Source organism: Nilaparvata lugens, chromosome 10, assembly GCF_014356525.2.
Source record: "Nilaparvata lugens isolate BPH chromosome 10, ASM1435652v1, whole genome shotgun sequence".
Lineage (NCBI taxonomy): Eukaryota > Metazoa > Arthropoda > Insecta > Hemiptera > Delphacidae > Nilaparvata > Nilaparvata lugens.
Window position 1 is genome coordinate 34,151,036 of NC_052513.1, and position 22,939 is coordinate 34,173,974.

At 34.4% G+C, this 22,939-nt stretch overlaps 1 protein-coding gene across 1 annotated transcript in view; it reads left to right on the forward strand.

Moving 5' to 3' along the window:
- LOC111044027 overlaps positions 1-19,867 on the forward strand; it is a 184,013-nt gene extending 164,146 nt beyond the window's left edge. Inside the window, 5 exon segments of the mRNA XM_039436711.1 lie at positions 8,007-8,345; positions 11,259-11,484; positions 12,408-12,719; positions 14,943-15,014; positions 16,300-19,867. Coding sequence (XP_039292645.1) covers positions 8,007-8,345; positions 11,259-11,484; positions 12,408-12,719; positions 14,943-15,014; positions 16,300-16,427 — 1,077 coding nt within the window. The 3' untranslated portion in view covers positions 16,428-19,867.
- The last annotated feature ends 3,072 nt before the right edge of the window (positions 19,868-22,939 follow it).

Here is a 22,939-nt window from a genome sequence, read left to right on the forward strand (position 1 = left end):
TCTATCAGACAAAACTTGTAGAAATTTACTAAGCTTCATTTTTATGTAGTTGATTATGTCGATATAACCATTGTTTCCAAGATATAAGCATGTAAGTAATAAGTGGAAAACGCAACTTTCATACCGCCCTCATCTCTTCAGCACATGATGTAAGGGTTGGGATTTTTGATGTGCTCACCTCCAAACTAGTCTCAACAAAGCTGCAAAGTCGAAATTGTGTTCCAAACATTCCATTCAATTTTCATTGTCAACTGATCTATTGTTGCTGAACAGAAATTTCACTCTCTACACTAAAACTGCTGCAACAGTCGTAGGAAATGCTTAAAATAAGTGAAAATATACATCAAATTGAAGATAATTAGATGCTCTATCAGCTCATAATCAGCACGGATTTTTTTCATCAATCGTTCAAAATTATAAGGCCGGAAAGATGAAAAAAAATGGTTAAGGTTATAACCGTTATAACGTAAAGGCTATAAGCCTGTTCTTCCGTTTTCAAACATTCTATGATTAATTTGTTTTGTCATTATTGTTAAATAAATAAATTTTCAAGTTGAATCTTCAAAATAGTTGATTGAAATGAACATTCTAGTTCTTGAGTTGTTTGAACTTGAAATGTATAATGAAAAGTTTATAATTAATAAATATTCATTTATTGTTCGAGAATTTTCCTTTTATTATAATGGTAATAAAAGTAAAATTCATGGTTGTGATACATAAAACTTCTCATTTGATTGCTATATGGAATGGCGTTAAAGAACCCAATCTATTATATTAGATAATAGTGATATCCACTTCAAACTGCATCTCAGAATTCCTCATAAATTACATCAATCCAAAGCTGACATTGTCTTGATTTTATAGTGAATTTCAACATAGCATCACCAACATAGTAAAATACGAAATACTTTTGTTCAATTACAGTATTATTCTTGCTCAAATAGATGAAGATTCTCTTCGCCACAGCTTATTGTAGTTCGTTCCAAATATCTTCGATTTTTTTCTTTTATTCAGTTGTGATTTCAGTGATTAGCGTACGGATTGGTACAAATACAAACCAGTGTTACTATTAACACAGATCACGTGACTGGTATTAGGTTGATCGCAGTTAATTTGGCACTTTTACGGTCTGATTAGCAGTCGAGCAGTCGAATGTTAAATACCGCTTCCTTCACTTGTTTTTTCATTGATAAAACTCCATCATCCTTTCCTTGTCGAATCAGACTCATTTCCCACTCTCTTTTCCTCTCTCTTCCATCGTTTATTCCACTCACTTCCTTCTGCTTATCCATATTTACTTTCATCTGTAGTTCATCTGTTGTACGGTTCTTTTAGTTATACTGTAACTGTACGTATTTTCTTAATTTATTCAATATTAGTTTTTAATTCAACTTCATCAATCATGTTTTGTAATGTCTCTCTATTTTTCTATCACATCTTTGTTTTTCCTTTACCTATTTCCTAGTTCTAGTATCCAAAAAAGGGTATAGGAGGAAATATCGACCCCGCAGTTCTGTTAAGGGTAGCTACACACACATCCATTTTTGTTCCTACGATATTTTGACGTTCTTATAGATTCTATTAGATTAACAAATGATGTTTGTTTTTTTAGAGAAGAGTTCATGTGCAAGAGGAATTTTTGTGTAAAAGTTGTCAGTAAATATATGGTAGTATTTATTCAATAAATTGCAGGATCTTAGGAGATGCATGATAACTGTTTGTGAAAGAGGATCTTCAGAATCGGCTAGAAATTGTTTTCCACTGTACAGTTCTGTATGTAATATATAACTGTGTTTAGAGTCCACCACTTCAAACATTTTATACCGAATCGTGCATGTCTTTTATTTGGCATATAAACAATATGTGCAAATCTATTTTTCATGCAGCTATCATTGATTCATCAATAGAAATATTTTGTGGAGGAATAAAATATTTTTTGAATGCAGTATTCATAGCATCTAAAAAAGGGCGCACTTTACTCCATGGGTCATGTCCAGGTTGGCCTCGCGGTATATTTGGCTCGGAACTGATGTGAAAAACTGAAGATATCAATTGGAATCGTTTGAAAGACATTACTGAAGGAAAAATGGAGTTGTCTGTGAAAATCCCGTGCTCCAATATTTCTCAACATTATTTTTGCAAATTAACCCCATATTTATTATAAGAGCAATGAATTGTTTCAAATCTGATATTTTCAAATGTTCCCAATTTTGCAATCTGGAAAATTTTCCCATATTTCCTGAGTCTCTTTTATTTTTGTGTTTTTCATCGCCATATTTATTAGTATGATCAAGAAGCATATTCCATACAGTTTCTGTAAAAAATAGATAGAAATACACTAAAGGACCACTGTTTCTTGGAGGGCAGTTCTTCAATCCCACATTTCTGACATAGAAGTTTTCTTCGATGTTACTTTCTTCTTCTGGGGGATAAACTCTGACCCAATTTGGAATTACTGGAATAGGGACAGGAGTTTCTTCTTCTTCTGATTCAACAGCTAGCAAATTATCATCAAAAGGAATTATTTCTTCATGAATTTGTTCAAATTTTGCGGTATTTGTATATCATTGTTGTCATAGTCAATGTTTTGTTCTGGATCGTTCACTTCTATCACTTCATCATTTTGCACTGAATTTTCGTCTGATCTGTCACTGAAATAACTACAGATTCATCTATAACTATGTCACTATCATTGTCATTTTCTAAATCTAATAAACATTCACGTATTCCACTACTTCGCGATAATTCACTCATTTTGAATGTAAACACAAGACACGAACATCTGCAACTGGCGTGTTTGTGTATGGTCAGCTGTAAAGCTTAGAAGAAATCACATCATAGAGTGCTACAAGATACTAGAGTACTGAACTTGTAGACCAAAGATTCCTGAATCTATTGATGCCATTTTAATGCGATCAGACTGCTGTGAAACGAGATATAGAAGGCTGAAATTTATCATCCCAGAAATTTAAATCATTTGTTTTTGCCCATTTTTTCTCAGTTTTAAGATTTCTTCGCAGTCATCTGTATCAATCGCATTAGAAACTTCTATTAATTCCTCCATTATAATTATTTTTACATTCAAATAATAATTCACTATAACTTTAAACAATAATAATTATCGTCTACAGAAGCATTAAAAAAACATCAAAAAATAATTTACTATCAGCTGTTTTCCCATCAAATCTTTACAGATGTCAAGTTAATCCAAATTATTTGGTTTAAACCTCCTGCTTTGGAGGTTTTAACTTTCCCAGACTTTAAACTCAATACAGAGCTTAAACTGATACTGTGCAAACGGAATTTCAGTTTAAACCAAAAAAATCCAGATTTGCTGAAACTTACACTGTGCAAACGGCCCCAAGCGTTTAACGGACATGACAATTCTATACAAATTTGAAGCTTACATAATTTCCTACGATATTCATCTCACAACCTTTTCTATATCTGATCTCGATTAAATGAGTCCTTATGTGCTGATGTATATAGGCTAAATTATAACAGTGGCGGCTATTCAAGCGAAGTAGTTGAAGTGCCTACTCACCTATTATTTATTTATTTATGATTTACAGTCAACTTAAGCACTTATCAATTATAATAGAAGTTGTGAAATTCTGAAGATCGAATAAATAGATAATAATCTTTTCTCATTATTTATGAACTAATTCATAATTATTATTAGGATCACATATTTATCTATTCCAGTTCTTTCTTTATTACGTCCTTCATACTCCTCCATGTTCTTCATCCTTTATCTTTCCATTTCTGCTCCTTCGACCTCTTGGCTTGGATCCACTCAGCCTCTCCTGTCCTTTCTCTTTTCTTACTTCTTCCTCGTTCTATCCTACTTCCGTCCTTCGTACTAATGGTTCCGTTCACTTGTTGTGGCTGCCAACTCTCGATTGCAGTCAGTAAAAGTCAATGACACCACAATTAATACCACAGTAGTAGACAGTAACTACTGACACAGTAGGCTAGTAGACTGAGTAGGCTTGGCATCTTTGTGTGTCATCTTCACGTGTACATCATCATCTTCTCATTTCAGCTGTCTTTATTTATCTCTTCTCCACTTGCTTCTTCTTCTTTCACTTTAGTTTTTCAACAGGTCTTTTTTATTCCCATTACAACTGTCTTTATCTCACTCTCCGATTACATTTTCATTTTCCTTTACTTTAATTTTCAATCAAGTCTTTCTTCTTCCCATTTCAACTGTCTTTATCTCTCTCTCAGTTTCCATTTTCATTTTCTTTTACTTTACTTTTCAATCAAGTCTTTTTTCTTCTTATTTCGACTGTTTTTGTCTTTCTCTCCGTTTTCATTTTCTTTTACTTTACTTTTTCATCAAGTCTTTCTCCTTCCCATTTCAACTGTCTTTATCTCTCTCTCTCCGATTTATTCTCATTTTCTTTCACTTTACTTTTCAATCAAGTCTTCTTTCTTATTATTTCAACTGTCTTTATCTCTCTCTCCGTTTTCGTTTCCATTTCTTTTTACTTCATTTTTTCCTCAGGTCTTTTCTCTTGCCTTCCGTGTTCGTTCTTCCCTTTCTTCCAAATCATTTCACGAGTTTCTCATTATCTTTCTCTTTTTCGTATTTTTTCACCTTTCATTCACTTCCCCCCATTCTTCTTTATCACCTATCTTCTCTTTTTCTACATGATATTTTTTCAATTCCTCTCTTCGCTGTCGTCTCTTCCCCTGTCTTCTTCCCTTTCTATCACTACTTGGTGCTTCCTCTTCCTTTACTACTATTACCGTGCATGTTTACTCTTTTTTTGTTCTTTTCTGTTATTATTTGCTGTGTTACTCATTATTCCTTCCATTTTTTCCCACTCGATCATATTTCTTGATTTTTCTCATTAATCACCATCTTTTCTATTTCGAATGATTTTCTTTATTTCTCCTACTCTTTGAGTAAATTCCTATTCTTGTGTTTTACTCTATCCCTCATTAGCTTCTCACTTTTCTGCCATGTAGACTACTTTTCTTTGTTATTAACTCAACTCTTCCTCCAACTTCAGTTAAATTCTTCAAAAATTTGTGGTATTGTCATCTTTCTGGTAATAGCTGTAATATTATTTCCTGAATTTGATTTCACCTCCTCTTCCATGTCCTCCTTCTCATCATCTTCCTCTTCTTCTCTGTCATACTCTCCCTCATGAAATAAAATTGCTTTATTTCATATAATATACAGCTCAGTAATTATTTTCTTAGTTTATATTTTGTAAATTCATCTATAATAATTTTGCTGTATCGTAAGCTATTGTATATAAGTGTATAAGCCAGTATATATTGTAATCTACATAAATAAAGTACTCAATCAATCATCCTGTTTCCCTTACAATTATTGTTCCCGATTTTCTTGCTCTTCAATTGTTATCTTCCTCATTCTTTTTCTTGTCCTGTTCCTCCCCCTCTCCTACACCTACTCCTCCTCCTCCTCCTCCTCCTCCTCCTCCTCCTTAGTCTTAAATAATTCCTTAAATAATAAATCCTTAGTTTAAATAATGAAATTAACGTTTTGGTAGAGAGTTAGTGGGGAGATATTTTTAATATTCTTTCCGAAGAATGGACATTGATATGTCCAAAGCTCCGCCAATTTATGTAGATGCATAACAATAAATTATTATCTATAGTTATTATATTACAAATTGCTTTTTCATATCATATACAGTTCAATAATTATTTTCTTAGTCTATATCATGTAATTCATCTATAATTTGGCTGTATTGCAAGCTATTGTATATAAGTGTATAAGACAGTATATATTGTAATCTACATAATAAAATACTCAATCAATCAATCAATCAATCCTCCTCCTCCTCCTCCTCCTCCTCCTTCTCCTCATCCTCTTCCTCCACCACCAGCACCACCACCTTCCCCTCGCCCTCCGTATATTGAACACTGTGTTCTGTCTTTCACAATAATTGAACATTTTCTCGTTAAATTCCGACCAACTTTTATAACACTATTACAACCGTAGCAAATCTACCCAGATTAGCTAATCTCTGAGAATGTGTTGAACTTATTCAATAATATCTCATGTTACCAACAATATTAGTATCCTAAAGCACGAGCCCCTCAAACTCTCTCTCACTCCTTCTCTCTCAAAGCACAAGCCCCTCACACTCGATCTCTCTCTCACTCTCTTTCCTGTCATTCACTCTCTCTTCGGCTCTCTTTCTCTCTTTAGGAAGAAGTAATAATATTTCCAAGATGCATTTAAGTGGTGCGGCTTTCCAATATTTATGGCATGACTAGAGAGATGTTCGTGGGATGTTACTCGGTCTGGGGTGTTACTTCTATGAAATATTGTCTTCTTACCTTATGGATGCACATATATCTATGTTCCGGACAATCTAACACATCTCTAGACATATATCTATGGTCTCGACAATCTATACACGTACTCATGATCTTGTACATGTTTATATCTGTAGATGTTGTTCCGACAATGCCTTTTTAATCATGTCGTTCGTGTCGTTGAGGTTATGTTAAAAGTGTATCGGTTGACCTTTGTGGCCTAATATGGCGTGTGGGAGCGAGTGAGAGGGAACTAGTGGGGTTGGGTTAGGTTAGGTCGTTGCTTCCCTAACCCACACAATTGCATGCATCTACAACTTCATTTCAGTTTCCTCTTCCATATTTTCCATATCTCTAATACTAAATAATGTTGTACCTAGTTTGTTAGTTCATTTCATTCCTTATCTCAATTCTTCCTTTCCTTTTTTCAATTTTTCATTGGGATGTATAAGTTTTTGATTCTGACATACTGTGCAAATTAACTCAATTTAAGCTGATTTTCATAGTCTATCATAATTATTTTAATTATCAATCACTGTGAACATACTTGAGGACAGAACATTTTTTGAATTGAAGAACTACAAGATTTAACCTATTTCGGACTAAGGTTAACCTATTTTGTGTTATCTAAATTTGGGAGAGGAATAGCACAAGGTTACCTTATTTTTCCTCTCCCTATCATTTTGATGATGTGCTTATTGTGTAAATAAATAAAGAATAACTGTTTCGGATAATTTGTCTATTCCAGATGCGCCTTTTTTATATTCAATACTAGCAGGTAACCCGTGCACCGCAAGGGTCTACTTAAAAACTTGGAAACCTTGGATAACCATCCTCGGTAAATTGAGAATCTATATGCAAAATTTCAAGTTAATCAGTTGAGTAGTTCAGACATCATGATGCGTCATTCGTGAATTTCTCATTTCATACTTGTACAAGCCAATTATTTCCTTTATTATATTACAGTTTATCCATAATCGTTTATTATGAGGTACCCACCCCGTCTCCTCTCAGCCCATGGACGCACCATTCCCAACCCCCCTAAATTTTGGAAAAATTCGGCTCCTACCCTTAGGAAAAAATGCCATCGTAGACTTTTTTTCTAACTGATAATGAAAGTTTGATACTTGGGAACTTACAATCTTATCAAAGACTATGAAGCATTGTCCATTCAAATACTGTTTTTTCCTTTAGGGCTACTCTTGAATATAAATAAAAATAGAAATCTAAGTACCCTTTTCAAATTGTTTACTCTAATAATAATTTCAAAAAGATTACTTAGATTTATATTTTTATTTATAGCATTGTCCATTGTATGTCAAGTATTTTCCTGGTTTCTAAATCTTGTATGAGTAAATTTAGTTTTTGTTGAGAATAATTGTAATTTTTTCAATGTAATTTGAATAATATTGTTATAATATGAGATATCATTCTCTTATCCCCATACGGTACTCAATGTTAAACCGTATTGTTCTTGTCAGAATAAGGGCCAAGCCACACGAGTCTATTTTTCAGTTGGCACGACTGAACAGGAAGCTCACTCAATGCGTCAACTCAATCAGCCAATCGGAGAACTTGCTGTCTTTACGTGCCCACGACTGAAAAAACGTATCGTCACTAAGAAACTATTTGATTTGATGAATATTGTGAATATATTTTGATGATTATATTTTCTGTGATTAATATTGATTTTTTTTCGACAGGTGTTCGTTCTGCTGAAAACATGGCGGACGACGCCGTCGCGACGCCACCTGTTCCTGGGTCAGATGCTTCTGTTGGGCCTGTTTCTGTGCGCAGCCGTCGCGGCGCTGCTTTCGGCCGAACCGACGGCACTGACTTGCGCCGGAGTGCGCCTAGGCGCCGGTCTCGCCTACTCGCTGGTGTTTGGCACGCTGCTCGTCAAGTGCGTGTTCCTCATCTCGCTGAACGGAGGCGTCTACCTGCCGGCGCCCTACCAGGCGTTGTTGCTCTTCTTCGCCGTCCTCATACAGCTGGCAATCGGCGCGCAGTGGTTGATCAACAATCCGCCCAAAGTTATACAGGTCGGTAGCAACTTACTCCAATTACTATGACTTCTGAATTTATTGGTATAAATGCTTAGACAATCTGCGTGCAATAGAACGGCACAAGTGGCCTTTATTTATTGCAACTGTCATAAAAATGTGTTTTGGAAATCATAACTGTTGGATAGGTTCCTGCAAGGATCTTATTCTCCTCTTAAAAATTCTCGACACATCGAAAAAATTGATTTGATTTGACAGTTTATTACCAACTGCAACGCATCTTTCTAACGGAGCAGTGCAGCTTGTAAGAACGGCATGAAATTTGTATAACCAGAGATGAAATATTATCGAAAAACCCCAGTTTTATTTTGTCACATCCACACTGGCTACCGCTGGCTTCATTGGGCACTGGTCATATTGCAGACTGTGCCAGCTTACTGAGTCAACATGTGGACTAGGCATAAGAAAAGTAAGGAAAAATATCGATCAATATATTTGATCAAAATTGCTGTATGAAAATTGATATAGTGGAATTTTTCCATGATAAAGAAAACACAATTTTATTTTGTCACATCCACATTTATTACATTTTTACACAGGACTGCAGTTTCGTGTTGAAACGTTGAAACCAACACTACAGCTGAAGATGTGTTGGTTTCAACACGAAACTGCGTAGTCCTGTGTAAAAGTCTAATAAATGTGAATGTGACAAAATAAAATTGTGTTTTCTCTATCATGGAAAAATTCCAGTATATCTATTTTCATACAGCAATTTTGATCAAATATATTGATCCATATTTTTCCTTACTTTTCTTATGCCTAGTCCACATGTTGACTCAGTAAGCTGGCCCAGTCTGCAATATGACCAGTGCCCAATGAAGCCAGCGGTAGCCAGCGTTGGCAAACCACCCATCCACACATTGGCGCTGGTCGACATTGGCCTTTATTGGGCCAACAAGTGGATGCGGCATTGCATTTGTTGATATTACTTTTAAATCAAGTATTCCTTCCTCTATGGTGTTACACATATATTTTATGTATTTTATTTATTTATTTATTTACAAAGCAAATGGCACTAATGTAATTACATTGAAAGATGAAATAATAAGGAAAAATATAAGACATGGAATTCAATGTATTCCAAATAGGTGGTTATAAGAACGAGAGTATAAGGTTGGAAACACAGGAGGCGTTTCTCCAGACGAATCAGCAGTCCACTCGGTTGCCGCTCGATTAGACTCTTGTATAAGAGGGAGGATATAAGCTCATATTTTAGAAGCATTACTCAACGAAAATCCAAAGTTTAATACTGAAAATTATCTCTGCTTAGTTTATAAATTATAAATGCTTATATTATTTAATCTCCACTTGTACTGTATGAACACACGGTGCATCTCATTGAGCGGCACATCAAGCGACTGCCGATTCATCAATTATTGATGACAATTATTATTGTGTCGAGTCTGCCAGTGCGAAGATCAGAAAGAAACCATGTGACGACTCGTCTGCCGTCACAGCAAAAAACGCCTCGTGTGTTTCTAGCCTAAAGGGGCGAACAGAACGAATGTATAATGTTTTAGGTTAAGCTTTCGGTTTCAGTCGATACCACTTTTCAGCTATCAATCATGAAAACATTTGGAAGTCATCGTCTTGAAACGCTCTTAACCGATCACTACCATGTCAATGTGTTTTCACACTACCTTGCCAACACAATGTGTTACAATGAGTTTGTTTTACATGGAGGTCGATCGCGACCTAAACTGGAAGCTATAGTCCGTACAAAATAACCTTTGACTTGGGATGGACATGCGCAGCAGCGAAAGCATACAGCGGGAGGGATACAGAGGCGCGATGTTGCCGTTTTGAAGCGGCCAGCGTTATCCAACTTCTAGTGACTGTTCATGTGCTCATGCTGCACATGCGAAGTTTCCTGTCTGAGAGCCAAAGCAGTCAGACGACTGATAAATTGGCGCTTCTACCAATGACTGTATTAATCACTGCAGTTGGCTGATCTCCCTCCATTTCTCTGCGCCGCATATTCCTCCAAGTCAGAAGTAATTCTGTATGAACTATAAACATTGACCTGACCATTCTTGAAGTTCTTGACCATTGTAATGAGTAAATCGGGACTAAGATCGATGACTCTATGTAGCTAGTAGCTGTGCAATTATTAATTACTGTGCAATTACTAAATGATAAAAACATTTGGAGTCATCGATATAGATTTTGACAGACATTGTGAGTCTCTCACAACGTATAAGGGTATCTATAAATGTAGGCTACTGTAACTGTACTGTATGATTTGTAAATTGTGAAAATAAATTGATTTGATTTGATTGTGACCAGACGTTCTTGACCTTGACACTTGAATTACGCTAGTCGATTCTCCACTAGGTTTTGTTATAAAGTGTATTATTGTATGATGAACTATTGCCAAATAATTGATTCATCTAGTTTATATTTGAGGAGTATTCCACATCATCCCTTCATGTTATATATTATCATTATTTCAATTTTGTTTGATGAAACAATACCTCAAACACAAACGGAAGGTGTTCTCGAATTTGTTGTTATATTTTCCCTTTGCAAATCTCTTTAGTGAATAATATAATTTGTTAATAATTGTCATGTTTCTATTTTTTATTTTGTAGATACTCGCAAGTGCGGTAAAGCTTTAAAGCTTTGCATATCTGTAATTTAATCAGAAGAATTCATTAATATTAATTTTCAATTGTTATTATTTGTGTACTGTATTATTACAAAAATTGTATTGTGAATTTTTCTGATAAATAAAATCATTATTTCATTTCATTATATTTTGATGTTTTGTCGTCACCATAGGCCTAATTTGTTTATATTTCAATGTTTTGTCGTTAATATAGGTCAATTTGTTCATTTATATTGTGTACTATTTTGTGGTGATAAATTTGAATGTGGATTGTATGGTTGAAGGTGGGCCTACACCAGGCGTGCCACACGCCCTACCACCACCTGCTGATGTCGCTGGTGTACACGGTGTTCCTGATCGTGGTGGTGGCCGTGTTGGCGATCAAGTCACGTGGCATCCGCGACAACTACCGCGAGGCCATGTTCATCGGGCTGGCTGTCGCCTGTGTCATCCCTGTCTGGCTGGGGTGGGCGCTCTGTGGGTTGGTGAGTCATCAGTGCAAACGATTTAGTGAACTTCATAATCATAATTGTATTATGATTATAGTGTTTTATACAATAAATGAGTAAACTTCACGTTAGCAAAAATATCCCGTTAGCACGGGAAAGCAGAAATATTACAGAAAAGTACAGTCCGGGTCCTGTAGCTTTGCCTATTGGTGGAGGGCCACTAGACTACAATACTACCCGTTCAAAAACATCGAGCATTCTTGAAAATATATCTCTCCATAAGCAACAGATACTCTTTTGTATCTTCTCAGAAGCAACGTGTTGCATCCGAAAAGATACACGAGGAGCTTTAATGTATCTTTCCATAACCAACATATTATGCTCTTTTGTATCTTATCAAAAGCAACGTGTTGCATCCGAAAAGATGCACAAGGAGTTCTAATGTATCTTTCCATAAGCAACAGATGCTATTTTGTATCTTCTCAGAAGCAACGTGATGCATCCGAAAAGATACACGAGGAGCTTTAATGTATCTTTCCATAAGCAACAGATGCTATTTTGTATCTTATCAAAAGCAACGTGTTGCATCCGAAAAGATACACGAGGAGCTTTAATGTATCTTTCCATAAGCAACCAATGCTCTTTTGTATCTTATCAAAAGCAACGTGTTGCATCCGAAAAGATACACAAGGAGCTTTAATGTATCTTTCCATAAGCAACAGATGCTCTTTTGTATCTTCTCAGAAGCAACGTGTTGCATCTGAAAAGATACATGAGGAGCTTTTCGAAGTTAAGTCCTTTCAGCAACAACTTGGGAGGATCTTGAACTGTTACAGTACCCTACTCATTATGGAAGACTCAATTTATATATTATACAACAAGCTCAACCATACAAGTTCACATTATAGTGGGGTCCACGTTATGGTAGTAAAGAAGGATAGGAGAACAGCGTTGCAGTCTTATATAGAGGATAGCTGATACCAGAATGTAATATTATATTAATATTATATAATATTATATTACATTAACTGGCGTTCGGACTGAGCGGCAGTGCACTGATTGTGTTCCTGATCATGTTCATGCCGAAGGGCCGGCAGCTGGCCGCCATGGGGCGCGAGGGCATGTACGTCGAGGACCGCGACGACAAGTTCAGCTCCATCAGTCGCGCCGCGTCGCCATCTTTCTTCCACTTCAAGCCGGTCTCTGTGAAGCAGCCGCCGTCGCATCAGCCGCACTACGGCCAACATCATCATCATCTTCATCATTCGGCCGCCATCGGAGGTCCGTACCACACCTGTTAGTGTCCAATTATTATAAGGGTTTTGAGCAATATACCTAGAATACATAGATTATATTCAATGTATTCTATGTACATTGGTTTTGAGGTTCATGTTGATATTCATTGAGATCTGGATAATCCAGATGGATTATGGATCTGGAGATCCAGAGTAGATCTGGAGAAACTAGTAATTAAGGGTACAATCACACTGAAAGCGGAGCGTGGCGTGGCTTCAAGGAGCGTCGTGAACAATATCATGATAAGTAATGAGCTAAAACACACTGGAAGCGTCTACTCAACTTTGGAACAAGCTGGTTTGTTTTTCGGAGCGTCAAAGCGTCAACGTGCGAGTGCCCTACTAATACTAATGTACATACTAGTGGTCTACTCTTGTACTTAATAATGCACTTGTTCTACTACATTTTCCCACCATCTAGTACACTAGTATATTTAATGTTTGCGCAAATTCCCCTGTAATGTGTAGGCCCTATTATTTGATTATACAAAAGAGAACATTCATCTATTGCACTTTGAAATCAAAAGTAAGGCTTTTCTAATCCAAATCAGGCTTCTCTCTCGTCAAAATATAATCAAAGGTTGAAGTTGACATTCGCTTGTTACAGTAGGCTACTCAAAAAATCGGGACTCATGCTTTCATAACACATTAAACAGATGGTGATATTCAACAAATAGTCGACGATTTAAGTTAATTTCATTAACCCACTCTGTCCTAGCAGGCTTAGCTAATATTCAATACTTTAAGTAATTATTCTCACAAAGTAATGTCCTTGCAAACTAGACAACGCCATTTTCTAGGCCCTTGACGCTTGACGCTCAGACGCTATCATGAACGCTCCGACCACGCCACGCCACACTCCGCTCTAGAACGCCACGCCACGCCACGCTCCGCTCTAGAACGCCACGCCACGCTTTCAGTGTGGTTGTACTCTAAAAAAAAGCAGTGTTTCGTTTAATTTGACTAGTTTGAATTTTCAAAATTATTCCAACTTCAATTTGAATTAAAGAAAATCTCAGTGTAGCGCTTTCAAGCAGCAAAGTAGCTTAATTTGGCACTCAGTGTAGTGCCAACTTAAGCAAAGCGCTACACTGAGAATTTCTTTAATTCAAATTGAAGTTGGAATAATTTTCAATTTATAGAAGGACATTTTTTCATTTAAAAAAATTCAATTCAAGTTTGAAGTAAAATGAAATGAAAATAATATCCAGTACACTAAGGAGAATGACTCTCATGCCATGTGTATTGTTGAAACATGTTATACACTGATAAATTTTAATGACATCATGTTGATGTCACAGAAATGCTCTCCAGAAAACTGTCATGAGTCTCCAATCATAATTTCCATGGTGATATCACGAAATCGCTTTTAATGAAACTGTGTCTTTGTGTCTACTGAAACATTCATTCATTATTCATTCATTTATTACATTGTGTACAAAAATACTAAACATGAGGAAAGGCACAACAGGCTCATGCCCAAAACTGTCCCATTTCCAATTTATACTATATTGTCCAAATCAAAATGTTGGTTATGTCACTTTCACTTTTCAAAATAAATTTACGCTCTTCAATACTCAGATAAACGAGCAAATTTTGAATCAAATAGATACTATTTAACATGAGTCTTCAATCGTTATGATGTGCATGTTGATGTCATGGAAATGCTTTTCATAGAACTACCATAATTTTCCATTCATTATTTTCATGCAGATATAATGAAAATGCATTCCATAAAACTGTCATGATCCCAAATCATTATGATGATCAAGTTGATTCGATATCACGTGAATGCTTTTCATAAAACTACAGGTATCATAAGTTTCCACTTATTATTATCATGGTTTCCAATCATTATCCATTCATCAATCCAATTAAAAGTCTTGACTGGGAGAGAGCAACAATGTCAGCCCAAAACTACTCTTCTCCCAAATTCTATAAACAGTAACATGTTTAAATTATTAAATTATTCAAGTTGTTTCCAAGTTGAAGCATTATGTTGTACATTCACAAAGGCAAAGCTGATGTTTTTAATTTTCTACTATGGTATCTAGGGACAGTTTTGTGCTTAGACTGTTGTCCTCTGTCAATCATTGTATACGATTTGTACTTGTTTTTATATGTAATAATTTTTTTAAAGATATTCTTCAGAGTTTATTTTGTGTAACTTACTGGTAGAAACATTTTGAAACTCAGGTAAAATGAAATGTTGAATTGTTTTCAGATCGAGTAGCGCTTGTAGCTCCACCTCCCAGCTACGGACATCACTACTATCCTTACTGCTATTACCCAAGAGGTGAGCCGACATTTTTCTCAATATCAATATTATTATTTTACTGCAAATATTAAAATTGTTATTGCGAAATGAAAACAATAATTTATTGTTGTACAGTACAACACAGTATAAATAAATGGAATTATAATTATAAGATCCAATATACCGTCCATAAAAGTAAAAAATACTTCAAAATATGTAATATATATATTATATTTAGTAGATTTACAGAACTTATAAGCTGAAACTTTATTTTGTTGAGTCAATTTGAAATGAAAATTACAAATATAAGCCAGTATAGCCTGCCTTCTAACAATTTGTGTGAAATGTATCATCATATCATTAAAAATAATTAAATATTATATTTAGTAGATTTACAGAACTCAAGTTACAACTTCATCATCTTTTCAAGTCAATTGAAAATGAAAATTACAACTATAAGCCATTATAGCCTGTCTTCCAACATTTTGTGTAAAATGTATCATCATCATATCATTGAAATAAAATGAATTGCAATGTAATTGTGATTTGTGAGTAGATAGTCTGAATAAATTATTCTTTATTCTTTATTGATTCATACAATAAGTTCATCATCAAAATGATAGGGAGAGAAAAAATAAGGTAACCTTGTGCTATTCCTCTCCCAAATTTAGATAAGGTTACACATATAGTTCGATATATGTTAAGTCTAATTGTTCACTTCATAAAATTTTCAGTCCTCAATTATTTTTACAAAGTAAATTTTTAGTTTAGATGCTTCAAAACCAAACATAGATATAAATATAAATTCCACCAAATTGAAAACCTTTATTGTCAGCAATCGAGACTATTTATATCTGCTCAATTCAAATGAACGAATGAAGAATAACAAAAATATTAACTGTGTTATCTACTTCAAAATGAATGAAGTTTATTCTTGGAAGATGTTACTCATTTTTTGAAAGATTGGAAGCCGGTTTGTCGTTTCACTCATTCATCCACCATTCACCATATAGCTCTCTTTATTTAGAGATTTTATTAGTGATTTTCTGAAAATTCTATCAAGTTCTTTGAAATAGGTAGTATAATATTGTTATTAAAAAGAAAGACTAGCAGTCAGAATTTTTTACAATAAATGAATCAATCACTCACTGTGACAATGAGATCTTTCGGCAGTCGTTCTTTTTAATAGCAAAAAGTGATTTAATAATAAGCAGTTCGTGATGGAAAATAACATTTAAGTATAATATTGTATTACTTTTTGCATGTAATTGTACGGTACATATTGTAATAAATGAATATGAATGAATTATATTTTGTGTTGCAGGTGGTCCGGGAAGTGTGGGGAATACAGGCATGGAACCGAGTATGTACACATCAGTGGAGCCAACCATGTCGACCAATCCCAATGTATTCTTCCACAGGGGAGGAGTGCATCCCGGAATGATGTACTAGTTTCACTCAAAACTCAAAGCATCTTATGCTTCGTCTCCAACGTTTGACCTCATCATTGATGGTGTTATTTTAAAGTGTGTTTTTTTTAACTTGAACAAATTTTACTAATGTTTTGTGAAATATTTTGAACTTGGCCACCTACATGAACAGAGTTTTATTGGTGTTTTGTGAAATATTTTGAACTTAGTCACATACTTGAGCAGATTTTTACTAGTGTTTTGTGGAATGTTTTTAACTTAGCCACATATAGTCCAGTACAATATAGTCATAAAAAAGGGGCTGCAATTTATATTGTAGTTCTGATTTTTTAAATATATTATCTGGATACATGAGAGAAATCCAGAACCAAATTTTCATGCAAAATTCCTTGTTCTAGATACAGAGTGAAATGTACTATAGAATCTATAGTAAATAATCTTATACAGTAGTATTGAATCTATTCTAAAGGTACTATAGAATCTTCTCTTTCATTTGCTGTAAAAGATTCATGAGAGAATATGTTTGTAAAGTAAGATTTGATTGTTGAAGAAATCCGGAAATTGTTGATATTTTCCTAATATTAAGGCAGTTCCTAATATAGGCAGTTCTATGATAGGGAAAAGTGATTCAAGATGAGTCTTAGGCAACTGAGCTCGTAGAGGATGAACCAATATACCATTTGAAATCAATCTTAAGTCTCTATGATCTAACATGTTCTTTTATACATGTTTTAGAAACTCATGATTAACCGAAGAATAACGAAAAAATGAATAGAATATTCTATTCTATTCTAAAAAAAATGAAAGAACTATAATCGCAATTTTTAAAATCGTCTGTTACTTTCAAATGGTATTGGAATCGAACGAATTATTCATTGGAGTGGAGAGAGCACAAGGCACAATCTAGCACAAGGAATGAAGAAATTGGTTCTGGACTTCTCTCATGTATTGATATAATATATTACAGAATCAGAACCAAAATATAAATTGCAAGCACCCCCCCCCCTGTTTTATGTCTATATTGACTGGAATACTACAGTGTTATCAAATTCAATTTGCAATCAACCCATCGTAGGTATAAATGCGCAAGATTTTATGAATTTCACAAATCTAGAGTTGGCGGATTTGAAATTTCACAATACATGCAATATATTGTGCTTGCAATATATATTGTAGTTCTGATTTTAAAATCAACACGAGAATATTAAGTAGAAAATGCTCAAATTCGATATGTGATTTTCATGTTTTACTTCACTCACATTTATAGGGGTGAACATTATCATAGATGTAATCTATGTTTACATCATCCTCACATAATTTTGAGGTTTTATCTCGCTCAAATCTTCTACTTTGTCAACCTTTGAGACAGGCCACTGACTGGGAGTTACGTGGAAGGATGGGTGACGCTTTGTAGGTTCAGTGAAGAGTTTCTCACGATATTTATGTGATGGATCTTCAGGAGCTGCTGTTAGAAACTCTTCGGTCTTCCAACATTGAAGAAAATGTGAAGAATTGAATTGAATTTCAAAAAAATGAGTTCCAAAATTGAATTCCAAATGTGAAGTGGTTCATTGATTGGTTCTTCATGAGTAAGAAGAGTTGCCGAGGTTTCTGGCTGACTACCAGAATTACCTTTCCTATAATGACATATCCGAATTTGGTATTTAATGCATGAGATGCAGACACAAACTTTAACTAGGTATTCTGGCCACATAAAATTTCAACAAAACTGTCAGCACCTATAGGAGCAAGTCAATCTTTGATGATTCATAAAATTTCTCATCTGCCAACTTTTTAGATTTGTGAAATTCTTAAAATCTTGCGCATTTATACTTACGATGGGTTGATTGCAGGTTAAATTTGATAACACTGTAATATTAAGGTGCGTACAGATTTACGCGCCGCGAACATGAGCAATTCACTTTCAATCAGCTGATTCCAAGCTTTTTATATCTGTATCTTACCGTTTCTGTAAAAATTCAGATATAGTCAGCTGATTAAAAGTGAATTGCTCATGTTTGCGGCGCGTAGATCTGTACGCACCTTTAGACCAGATTTTTACTAGTGTTTTGTACTCAACCACATTTTATAGTGTTTTGAGACTGTCAAGTTGCGTTTACACCAAAGTTATTAACAAAATGTTAATAACTTAATCACTTTTTGCTATTAGAAAAAAGTGATTTAATAATAAGCAGTTCGTGATGGAAAACAACATTGAAGAATAACTTAATCCTTATAGATTCTATTAGATTGAACATAACTTATGATACACATGATGAACATATGTGTTTGTCAAGTTCCGTTCAATCAAATAAATCTACAAGGATTGAGTTGTTAACATTTTGTTAATAACTTTGGTGTAAACCCAGCTTTACTGTCCACATTTTAAAAGAGTTTAATGAATCTCTTAAACATTAATTTCTACTAATGTTTTGTGCTTCTTTTGAACTTTCAACACATTCGAACACTTTTTGTGGAATGTTTGAACTTGGTTATACTGTGTTACTAGCGATTTGTAAAATGTTTTGAGCTAGACCACTTTTAAACTTGTGTATTGTGAAATTATTGCTCAATATTTGAAAACTTAACCAAGTTTTCCGATATTCAACAAATGAACATTATCTTGCAAACTTTTTTGTTGAATATTATTGTTCATTTTATGAATGAACACAGTTTTTCATGATCTGACAGATATTGAGCGAAATTATAATATAAACGGAGACAATCTGATCTGCAGATGTGCTATATTATAACCATTTCAATACACTGTAAGAACAAAGGCTATTTTTAATATTTGACTCAGTAAATGTTTTTTATAATTAGGTTATTATTTATAAATCTAGGCATAAGTTATCCGATTTAGACAATAATTAGGCTAAAGTATTACTAGGTAAATTACCATTGCCAGATTTTTATGAATATTAATAGGCTAGAAGTTATTTTCCATTTAGTTTTAAGTTAATGTATATTTGGAGAAATGTTTTTCATTACAACATTTTAAAATGTAATGTAAGGTAATGTTTCTATTACAAAAAAACCGCTATGACTTGTGACATTTGTTTCTCTAGCATGGAATACATCTAGGAATAGTGTATATGAGATATCTGTTCTATATTTCATCGCCTGATGGAAAGTACTGAATTAGTTTTAATCGGTATTTATTCTCATGTAATAAAGTTGTAAGTAATTATAATTACTATTTCAATTTTGATTCTCTGTTACCTTATCGTTAATAGGATGGACGTTTGTAGCAGTCTACTGGATAATCTCTGGCTGGATGTCAAATCTTGATATTATGAAAAAAAAATGTCAAGTATCTTGGAACATTTTTATTATTATTCATCTGGACTTAAACTTATAATATTCTCAAATCATCAAATTTAGGTAGGAAATTGATGTAGCTTTTGTAGAAAAAATTTCACCTTTACAATATAACTATTAAAAAATCGTTAGTCAACAGTATGAAAAGAAATCTTGATTTGTCCTAAAATTTAATGATCTGTTTATTGATGTGATGTGATCTGAATTATTGTTACTTGATCTTACCAGTCACTACAACGGACTTAGGCCTACTTGTATCAGTAATTACATTTTTATCATTCAACTACGAACTTTTATGAATTTGAAATAATATATTTTCATCGCACCAGCCTTTTTTTAAATCATATTTGCATAATAAGGGCCAAGCCACATGAGGCTTTTTTCCTACCAGTCGGCAGGGCAGGACGATTGTGTTCTAGTCAGCTGATGATCGGCGGCCAATCGGAGAGCTCCATGGTTCCTGCCCTGCCGATTCATCTGATGAACGCCTCATGTAGTTTTGTTTAAGTACCAGAACTGTAATTTATGCCGGCCACGATTACCGCAACGACTAAAGCTGCGTTTACACCAAAGTTATTAACAAAATGTTAATAACTTGATCCTTATAGATTCTATTAGATTGAACTTATCACACACATGATGAGCATATGTGTTTGTCAAGTTCCGTTCAATCTAGAATCTATAAGGATTAAGTTAGTAACATTTTGTCAATACCTCTGGTGTAAATTCCCTGAGTGTTTTTTGAACTCCTTCAAGCCATCAATTTTCTTATGTGAGATGGGATTGATTAAATATTTCATTCCCATATAAAACGGGCCACTCTCCAGCAGGCTTAGTCTGTGATTGGGTAAACAAAACCTCTAAATCGTGTATTATGGGGATGACTCACCTGGTTCTCCTCATACATTCGCCATTTTAAGAACGAAGATTGCTAAATCTAATATATAAATAGCAGGTTTTATGTAGGTATGAGAATCCTTCATCGGCAAAAGTTTTCCATAAGTAAAAAAAATAATTTAATTAATAATAAATAAATTAAATATATATATATATAAATAAATATAAGTGAGAGCCCTTTCTTATAGAGAGGATATTCTCTGATATCCTTTTCCAAGGATCTGTTCAAACTGAAACGATTTATATAGTTTTCGATCTAAAAATTTCACTCTCGTTATTTAAATTGCATTTCATCTTCATATCAATCAATAGATAAATATTTTTTCAATTCATTCTTTGCGACATTCACTGAATTTTTGGCTATATTGTAATGTACGAGCGGCATGTTTTAATAAATTTTTCAATGTTTTTCAGATGTAAGGCACTTTTCATTGCAATAAATAACTATTATACCATCTAAAAGGTTGTACTTCCAACTATTTTTCTACATAGTTATGAGATTTTACAACGCATTTTTACTTTCCTTGCCCTATTACCATAGGTAAGGAAAGTATTGCTTTCCGAAAAAAATTAAGGTACCCTAATTTCTAAATTTCTATACGTTTCAAGGTCCCCTGAGTTCAAAAAAGTGGTTTTTGGGTATTGGTCTGTGTGTGTGTATGTATGAGAGTGTGTGTGTGTGTTGTGTGTGTGTGTGTGTGTGGTGTGTGTGTGTGTGTGTGTGTGTGTGTGTGTGTGTGTGTGTGGTGTGTGTGTGTGTGTGTGGTGTGTGTGTGTGTGGTGTGTGTGTGTGTGTGTGGTGTGTGTGTGTGTGTGTGTGGTGTGTGTGTGTGTGCGTGTATATGAATGTATGTGCGTCTGTGTACACGATATCTCATCTCCCAATTAACGGAATGACTTGAAATTTGGTACTTGAGGTCCTTCCCCTATAAGGATCCGACACGAACAATTTCGATCAAATGCAATTCAAGATGGCGGCTAAAATGGCCAAAATGTTGTCAAAAACAGGGGTTTTCGCGATTTTTTCGAAAACGGCTCAAACGATTTTGATTAAAGTTACACACCTGAAATAGTCATCGATGAGCTCTATCAACTGCCACATGTCCCATATCTGTAAAAATTTCAGGAGCTCCACCCCATCTATGCAAAGTTTGATTTTGGATTCTCAATTATCAGGCTTCAGATACAATTTAAACAAAAAAAAATGAGTGAAAAAGATTGAACATGAAAATCTCTACAGTTAATGATCAGTAACATTTTCACCTAAAATGGAAAATAAGCTCGAAATTCGAGAAAATGTGATTATCCAATTGCAAACTGTTGGCAACTGTTGATTCTGTTAAATGATTCACTATGAAGAGATAGCAGACCTCGTGTGTCTCCAGCGTTATTGTCCTGTCACCAGCTGGCTCAGATCTTGTTTATAAGTACTCAGTAGACTTGAAATGGGCATGAACACTAGCGTCAGGTGATCAATTTTCATAACGGCAAGGAAAGTTGTGTGAGTGCGCCACACCAGATTTTTCTACATAGTTATGAGATTTTACAACGCATTTTTCCAAAGGAGTTATCCACTATTAATTTTATAGTGGTCTAATAAGAAAGAATAATTTTTTGAACTTTGTTCAATTATTAGCTCAATTAAATTCAATTATTCAAATCGCCATTCATTTTTTATTCTCAGGTTATAAATTGTTTAATAATTCCCTGTTAATGGTCATGTTTTGCTTGTTATTATTTTGAAACATGATATTGTATATTATTTTGATTTATTGAAGATTCTATCAGAAATTGCAGTTAACCAACTGTATAATTATAATGGCCTAAGATTGATTTTGTAAAAACAACTTAATTTTGTTAGAAATATCCTATGCGGTCCATCTAAAACATTCCTTGATAGTATGATGACCAGTGAAACATCCCTTTTCATACCAAACCATAAAAATCTAGTGTGGAGTACTCACACAACTTTCCTTCCCGTTATGAAAATTGATCACCTGACGCTAGTGCTCCCGCGCATCTCAAATCAATAAAGATCTGAGCCAGCTGGTGACAGGTCAATAACGCTGGATACACACGAGATCTGCTATCTCTTCATAGTGAATGATTTAATAGAATCAACAGTTGCCAACAGTTTGCATTATTGAATAAACACATTTTCTCGAATTTCGAGCTTATTTTTAATTTTGGGTGAAAATATTACTGAACTTTAATTGTAGAGATTTCCATGCTCAATCTTTTCCACTCGAATTTTTTGTTTAAATTGTATCTGAAGCCAGATAATTGGGAATGTAAATCAAACTTTGCATAGATGAG